Source organism: Salvelinus alpinus, chromosome 26 (assembly GCF_045679555.1).
Source record: "Salvelinus alpinus chromosome 26, SLU_Salpinus.1, whole genome shotgun sequence".
NCBI lineage: Eukaryota > Metazoa > Chordata > Actinopteri > Salmoniformes > Salmonidae > Salvelinus > Salvelinus alpinus.
The window spans coordinates 37758759-37767774 of NC_092111.1; the positions used below are offsets into that span (position 1 = coordinate 37758759).

A 9016-nucleotide genomic window follows, 5' to 3' on the forward strand; every position below is an offset into this window, starting at 1 on the left:
TATGGACTTGGTCTTTTACCAAATAGGGCTTCTGTATACCACCCCTACCTTGTCACAACACAACTGATTGGCTCAAACGCATTACGAAGGAAAGAAATTCCACAAATTAACTTTTAACAAGGCACACCTGTTAAATGAAATGCATTCCAGGTGACTACCTCATGAAGCTGGTTGAGAGAATGCCAAGAGTGTGCAAAGCTGTCATCAAGGCAAAGGGTGGCTACTTTGAAGAATCTCAAATCTATTTTGATTTGTTTAATACACATATGATTCCATATGTGTTATTTCATAGTCCTGATGTCTTCACTATTATTCTACAATGTAGAAAATAGTAAAAATAAAGAAAAATCCTTGAATGAGTAGGTGTGTCCAAACTTTTGACCTGTACTGTATACATTTGCACTTCTACGATATAAGATCACTTGTTGTAAATTGAAGTTTAATTATGGCATAAATCCACCTTAACTTAAGGATCGTAACCTTTTTTAATTTTTTCACCTAAAATGACATACCCAAATCTAACTGCCTGTAGCTCAGGACCTGAAGCAAGGATATGCATATTCTTGATGCCATTTGAAAGGAAACACTTTGAAGTTTGTGGAGATTTGAAATTAATGTAGGAGAATATAACACATTAGATCTGGTAAAAGATACATGCATTCAATTATTTATTTTTTTAACGCAAGAGAAAGGACATGATGTATTATTCTAGCCCAGGCGCAATTTAGATTTTGGCCACTAGATGGCAGCAGGGTATGTGCAAAGTTTTAGACTGATCCAAGGAATCATTGCATTTCTGTTTAAAAAATTGTATCAAGATTGCCAAATGTGTCTAATTGGTTAATTAATAACTTTAAGTTCATAACTGTGCACTCTCCTCAAACAATAGCATTGTATACTTTCACTGCAATAGCTACTGTACATTTCTGCCAACATCAGATATGTCTATGTCCTGGGAAATTGTCTTGTTAATTACAACCGAATGCTAATCGCATTTGCCTACTTTAGCTCAACCGTCCCGTGCGGGACCCACCTAACCTGTAGAGGTTTTGAAGTGTGTCTCTACTGTCAGTCACCAACCATGATGTTACTCTTCCTCTTTATGTGACTAATGTAAGCAGGTTGACATTTGTCATGAGTCTTGTCCTGGAGGCAGAACTGAGTAATTTCCCTTAGATAAGCCAGCTGCAAAGTCTAAATTGGCTATATTGTCAAATTCATGATTTTTTCTTAAATTCTTTGGCTTAATTTAAGGTTAGGGTTAGGCATTAATGTGTTTAAGGTTAGGGTTAGATTTAAAATCCGATTTTATGACTTTGTGGGTGTGCCAGCTAGGGACCACACTGCAGAGCTGCCTCCAGAACGAGGTTTGTGAAGAAAAACGCTAACCTGCATCAATAGCCTGCTATAAGTACACACAGCAGATGAGGAAACAGCACATTATGAGTTAGTGCAACTAAGAAAAGCCCATTGCACCAACAGCATGTGGAGACCAATACGCATCATGTTCTGGAGAAGTGAGGAACTGATAACCAGTCACATAGACAGTGACAGACAGAATGGTATGATGATGTTTGCATAAAGTGATTGCGGGCCTCTTTTTGTTATTTAGTGAGCAAAACACAGATATTTAGTGAGCAGAACACAGAGACGTTTAGTGAGCAGAACACAGAGACGTTTAGTGAGCAGAACACAGAGACGTTTAGTGAGCAGAACACAGATATTTAGTGAGCAGAACACAGATATTTAGTGAGCAGAACACTGAGATGTTTAGTGAGCAGAACACTGAGACGTTTAGTGAGCAGAACACTGAGACGTTTAGTGAGCAGAACACTGAGACGTTTAGTGAGCAGAACACTGAGACGTTTAGTGAGCAGAACACTGAGACGTTTAGTGAGCAGAACACAGATATTTAGTGAGCAGAACACAGATATTTAGTGAGCAGAACACTGAGACGTTTAGTGAGCAGAACAGATATTTAGTGAGCAGAACACTGAGACGTTTAGTGAGCAGAACACTGAGACGTTTAGTGAGCAGAACACAGATATTTAGTGAGCAGAACACAGATATTTAGTGAGCAGAACACTGAGATGTTTAGTGAGCAGAACACTGAGACGTTTAGTGAGCAGAACACTGAGACGTTTAGTGAGCAGAACACTGAGATGTTTAGTGAGCAGAACACTGAGACGTTTAGTGAGCGGAACACTGAGACGTTTAGTGAGCAGAACACTGAGACGTTTAGTGAGCGGAACACTGAGACGTTTAGTGAGCAGAACACACAGATATTTAGTGAGCAGAACACTGAGACGTTTAGTGAGCAGAACACTGAGATGTTTAGTGAGCAGAACACTGAGACGTTTAGTGAGCGGAACACTGAGACGTTTAGTGAGCAGAACACTGAGACGTTTAGTGAGCGGAACACTGAGACGTTTAGTGAGCAGAACACACAGATATTTAGTGAGCAGAACACTGAGACGTTTAGTGAGCGGAACATTGAGACGTTTAGTGAGCAGAACACACAGATGTTTAGTGAGCAGAACACTGAGACGTTTAGTGAGCGGAACACTGAGACGTTTAGTGAGCAGAACACACAGATATTTAGTGAGCAGAACACTGAGATGTTTAGTGAGCAGAACACTGAGACGTTTAGTGAGCGGAACACTGAGACGTTTAGTGAGCAGAACACACAGATATTTAGTGAGCAGAACACTGAGACGTTTAGTGAGCAGAACACTGAGATGTTTAGTGAGCAGATCACTGAGACGTTTAGTGAGCAGAACACACAGATGTTTAGTGAGCAGAACACTGAGACGTTTAGTGAGCGGAACACTGAGACGTTTAGTGAGCAGAACACACAGATATTTAGTGAGCAGAACACTGAGATGTTTAGTGAGCAGAACACTGAGACGTTTAGTGAGCGGAACACTGAGACGTTTAGTGAGCGGAACACTGAGACGTTTAGTGAGCAGAACACACAGATATTTAGTGAGCAGAACACTGAGACGTTTAGTGAGCAGAACACTGAGATGTTTAGTGAGCAGAACACTGAGACGTTTAGTGAGCAGAACACTGAGACGTTTAGTGAGCAGAACACAGACGTTTAGTGAGCAGAACACAGATATTTAGTGAGCAGAACACTGAGACGTTTAGTGAGCAGAACACTGAGACGTTTAGTGAGCAGAACACACAGATGTTTAGTGAGCAGAACACACAGATGTTTAGTGAGCAGATCACTGAGACGTTTAGTGAGCAGATCACTGAGACGTTTAGTGAGCAGAACACTGAGACGTTTAGTGAGCAGAACACACAGATATTTAGTGAGCAGAACACAGACGTTTAGTGAGCAGAACACACAGATGTTTAGTGAGCAGAACACTGAGATGTTTAGTGAGCAGAACACTGAGACGTTTAGTGAGCAGAACACTGAGATGTTTAGTGAGCAGAACACTGAGACGTTTAGTGAGCAGAACACTGAGACGTTTAGTGAGCAGAACACTGAGACGTTTAGTGAGCAGAACACTGAGACGTTTAGTGAGCAGAACACTGAGACGTTTAGTGAGCAGAACACTGAGACGTTTAGTGAGCAGAACACTGAGACGTTTAGTGAGCAGAACACTGAGATGTTTAGTGAGCAGAACACAGATATTTAGTGAGCAGAACACTGAGACGTTTAGTGAGCAGAACACTGAGACGTTTAGTGAGCAGAACACTGAGACGTTTAGTGAGCAGAACACTGAGACGTTTAGTGAGCAGAACACTGAGACGTTTAGCCAGATAAGATCCTAACTATCCGTTCACCATGCTCTCTGACCCTTTCAAAACCAGCTAACCAAGGTCAAACAGGCTTGCAGGACTAAAGGAGGTAAATTATGATGATGATTGGAGTGTGAGGTGTTGTGTAAGATGGAGTGTGAGACAGACCTGAAACGACGATGCAGGTGTCTTTGGCTCGTCTCTTCATGGCCTTGTACGCAGCGTCGGCCACAGCGTACAGGTGGGGAGGGTTCTCGTACAGCTCCCGGCCGCGGTAAGCGTTGATGTCCTCCTTCCCGTAGATGTCCATCTGTTTGTAAGGGTTGACTGACACCACCCCCTCTCCTATGAAGGTGTAGATACGGGCTTTCTCAAACCTGCCAGGCACACAGACAAACACAGAGACAGAGCTGACGTTATTTTACCTATTTGAAGTATGGTTTTAGCTTTTTCTTCTTTTTTTTTGGAAAAGGCTTGAATTTTAACTATCAAAATAGAAATGTATGAAAACATAACAAATCCTTTTGATAATAATCATTTGTGCCACAGAAATGCTTCCTACACACACTCAAACCACATTCAATAAGGTTCCTCCCCATCAACACCTTGCCCTTTGTGGTGAGAGCAATGTTTACACAGCAACAGGGTAGGCCATTTCACAGAGAAACACCCTAACGTAAAAAAAAAAAACATATTTGTGCATCTAAACTCAAACCTCCCACTCTCACCTACTCTCAAAACGGACATGTTTTATTTTAATGTTTTATTCAATGCATTTCTATTGGTAATACTAATACAGGCAAAATTCAATATTTTATAAAATTGTTTATATATATATATATATATTTGTTTTATACCTAAAGAAGTCCTCAAATTCAAAATCAAATACAGTGCATTCAGAAAGTATTCAGACCCCTTGACTTTTCCCACATTTTGTTACGTTACAGCATTAACCTAAAATTTATTAAATTGTTTTTTCCCTCTCAATCTACACACAATACCACATAATGACAAAGCAAAAACAGGTTTAGGGAAATGCAAATGTATTTAAATAAAAACCTGATTTATATAAGTATTCAGACCCTTTACTCAGTGCTTTGTTGAAGCAACTTTTGCAGCGATTACAGTCTCGTCTTCTTGGGTATGACACTACAAGCTCGGCACACTGTATTTGGGAAGTTTCTCCCATTCTCCTCTGCAGATCCTCTCAATCTCTGTCAGGTTGGATGGGGAGGGTCGCTGCACAGCTATTTTTAGGTCTCTCCAGAGATGTTCGATTGGGTTCAAGTCCGGGCTCTGGCTGGGCCACTCAAGTACATTCAGAGACTTGTCCCAAAGCCATTCCTGCGTTGTCTTGGCTGTGTGCTTAGAGTCATTGTCCTGTTGGAGGGTGAATATTTGCCCCCAGTCTGAGGTCCTGAGGTTTTCATTAAGGAGCTCTCTGTACTTTGCACTGTTCATCTTTCCCTCCATCCTGACTAGTCTCCCAGTCCCTGCCACTGAAAAACATCCCCACAGCATGATGCTGCCACCACCAAGCTTCACCGTAGGGATGGTGCCAGGTTTCCTCCAGATGTGACACTTGGCATTCAGGCCAAAGAGTTCAATCTTGGTTTCATCAGACCAGAGAATCTTGTTTCTCATGGTCTGAGAGTCCTTTACATGCCTTTTTGCAATCTCCAAGCGAGGTGTCATGTGCGTTTTACTGAGGAGTGGCTTCCCTCTGGCCACTCTACCATAAAGGCCTGATTGGTGGAGTGCTGCAGAGATGGTTGTACTTCTGAAATGTTCTCCCATCTCCACAGAGGAACTCTGGAGCTCTGTCAGAGTGACCATCGGGTTCTTGGTCACCTCCCTGACCAAGGACCTTCTCCACCGATTGCGCAGTTTGGCCGGGCGGCCAGCTCTAGGAAGAGTCTTGGTGGTCCCAAACTTCTTCCATTTAAGAATGATGGAGGCCACTGTGTTCTTGGGGACCTTCAATGCTGAAGACATTTGTTGGTACCCTTCCCCAGATCTATGCCTCGACACAATCCTGTCTCAGAGCTCTATGGACAATTCCTTTAACCTCATGGCTTGGTTTTTGCTCTGACATGCACTGTCAACTTTGGGACCTTAAATAGACAGGTGTGTGCCTTTCCAAATCATGTCCAATCAATTTAATTTACCACAGGTGGAATCAAGTTGAAGAAACATCTCAAGAATGATCAATGGAAACAGGATGCACCTGGGCTCAATTTCGAATCTCGTAGCAAAGGGTCTGAATACTTATGTAAATATGGTATTTCTGTTTGTTTTTTTATACATTTCCATAATATAAAAAGTCGACGGGTCGGAATACTTTCAAAATGTACTGTATTAATCCATGGCTCCCCCACGGGGTAGAATTTTAGAGGATAAAGGAGGCACTGAAAAGTTTACAATGTCGCGAGGTTGAGGGGACTGAGGGCTGATAAAGACATCCATTGTACCACAACCACCATGACAGCCTCCTCTCATCTCCATCCCTGTGTTGTACCTACTTCCTCCTCCTCAACCTCCACTCCTCGACCGGAGTCACCATCAGTCCTTACATACTCTCTACCCAAGTCTCTCTACAATTAGGCCTTACCTCAGCTTCAGGTTCTCCATAAACTGCTCTATGTTCACCTCGTCCAGAAGGACAAAATCAGACTTCCCAAACTCCAGGTCTTCCAGCGCCGCCATCCTGACGGACAGAACGACAAAAAAAGATAGAGAGGAACGGAAGTCTCTAGGGGAGAGAGAGAGAGTAGAGGACTCTAGGGAAGAGAGAGAGAAGTGAAGGCAGGCAGGCAGAATAGACTAGTGCTGCTGGGGCCCGGTAGTGAAAGTGGAGCTGAGGCAGGGTGCTGTGTTGTGGGTGTGGGTGTGGCATAACTCTGTTCTTTTGTGGTGTGGGGTGTTGCTTAGTCAAGTCAATGAGGGCTGTGGTCGGACTCTCTGTTGTGTGTGTGTGTGTGTGTGTGTGTGTGTGTGTGTGTGTGTGTGTGTGTGTGTGTGTGTGTGTGTGTGTGTGTGTGTGTGTGTGTGTGTGTGTGTGTGTGTGTGTGTGTGTGTGTGTGTGTGTGTGTGTGTGTGTGTGAGAGAGAGTGCGTGCGTGCGCGCGTGCGGCGGGTATATATATAATGGGACAGCGAAGAACTATCATTAAACACAGAAAACACTTCTGCATCCTCCATCTCCTCTTTCTCTCTTCCTGCCACAGGCCTCCAGACCTCTTTGTATCAGAGGAAAACCACTGAGTGAACCGTTGCAGAGGCGTATGACAACAAGAAAGTCATACTGTATCTCTCTTAGCCTCCCCCTCTCTTTTTCCACTTCTCTCTCTTCCTCTCTCTCCCCCTCTTTATCTCTGTCTGTGTATCTATCTATTTTTCTATCTCTCTTCCATAGAAAGACCCCACTCCACAAAGATACTTGATCTGAAATTAAGAAGAAGAAAACCAACTGAACACTGAGACACAGAGGCTCAATCCACTGCCAACAATCTACAATTAAGCCTGTAAATTAGCTGTAAATTTTAGGACAAAATGCCCTCTTCTCCTGGAAAGGATCAGGGTATTTCCTTGGAAGGATCAGGGTATTTCCTTGGAAGGATCAGGGTATCTCCTGGGAAGGATAAGGGCATTTCCTGGAAAAGGATCGGTGTAACATGGTCCCAATAGAGATGGCAGCTTCGCTTCTAGTCCTTAGGAAACTGTGCAGTATTTAATTTTTTTATGTATTATTTCTTACATTGTTAGCCCAGGAGACCTTAAGTGATATTACATACAGCCGGGAAGAACTATTGGATATCAGAGAGACGTTAACTTACCAGCACAACCAGCATTACAACCAGGAATAGGACTTTCCCAAAGCGGATCATTTGTCTGCACCTCCCAGAGCATTTGAACTGATTCCAGAGGCCGACCCAAAACAACGCTGACGGAGGAAAGGAGCCGGAGCGTTCTTCTAGTGAGGCTTCTAGTTAACAAAGTCGGAAAAATCAGGGCAAGAGTTGCTTTACAAAGAGATGTCCCGGATTGTAACATACTCTGTTTCAAGGAAACATGGCTAGCTTGGGACATGCTGTCGGAGTCAGTACAGTCAACCAGCCGACAGGAATAAACATCTCTCCGGTAAGAAGGATGGGAGTGTATGTTTCATGATTAACAACTCATGGTGCAATTGTAACAACATACAAGAACTCAAGGTCTTTTGTTCACCAGACCTAGAATTCCTCACAATCAAATGCCAACCGTATTATCTCCCAAGAGAACTCTCCTCGGTTATTGTCACAGGCGTGTATATCCCCCCGCAAGCTGATACCAAGACGGCCATCAAGGAACTTCAATGGACTTTATTTAAACTGCAAACCATATATCCCGAGGCTGCATTTATTTTAGCTGGGGATTTTAACAAAGCTAATTTAAGAACAAGGCTACCTAAATTCTATCAGCATATCGATTGCAGTACACGAGTGAGTAACACGCTCGACCATTGCTACTCTAACATTCGCAATGCATACAAGGCCCTCCCCCGCCCTCTTTTTGGCATATCTGACCATGACTCCATCTTGTTGCTCCTCTCCTATAGGCAGAAACTAAAACAGGAAGCGCCCGTGCTTAGGTCTATCCAACACCGGTCTAACAAATCAGATTCCGCGCTTCAAGATTGCTTCGATCACATGGACTGTGATATGTTCTGGGTAGACTCAGAGAACAACTTTGACAAATATGCTGACTCGGTGAGCGAGTTTATATGGAAGTGTATAGGAGATATTGTACCCACTGTGACTATTAAAACCTTCTCTAACCAGAAACTGTGGATTGATGGCAGCATTCGTGCAAAACTGAAAGCACATACCACCGCATTTAATCATGGCATGGCAACTGGGAAAATGGCCGAATACAAACAGTGTAGTTATTCCCTCCGTAAGGCAATCAGACAAGCAAAGTGTCAGTATAGAGACAAAGTGGAGTTGCAATTCAATGGCTCAAACACGAGACGTATGTGGCAGGGTCTACAGACAATCACGGATGACAAAAAGAAAACCAGCCCCGTCACGGACATCAACGTCTTGCTACCAGACAAATTAAACAACTTCTTTGCGTGCTTTGAGGACAATACAGTGCCATCGATGCGGCCCGCTGACAAAGACTGTGGGCTATCCTTCTCTGTGGCCAACGTAAGTAAAACATTTAAATGTGTTAACCCTCGCAAGGCTGCCGGCCCAGACGGCATCGCTAGCCGCGTCCTCAGA

The 9016-nt window shown here is 43.3% G+C and overlaps 1 protein-coding gene across 2 annotated transcripts in view; it reads right to left on the reverse strand.

Annotated features, from left to right (window-relative positions):
* The window catches only part of LOC139555268 (unconventional myosin-Ig-like), a 74159-nt gene extending 67565 nt beyond the window's left edge, over window positions 1-6594 (reverse strand). The window contains exons 1-2 of one of the 2 annotated variants that reach the window (XM_071368928.1): window positions 6365-6589; window positions 3922-4130 (exon numbers count right to left, since the gene is read on the reverse strand). In XM_071368928.1, coding sequence (XP_071225029.1) covers window positions 3922-4130; window positions 6365-6459 — 304 coding nt within the window. In that variant the 5' untranslated portion in view covers window positions 6460-6589. Of the gene's footprint in view, window positions 1-3921; window positions 4131-6364 lie in introns of both variants that reach the window. The other variant, XM_071368929.1, reaches the window with a different exon arrangement.
* Between the last annotated feature and the right edge of the window lie 2422 nt (window positions 6595-9016).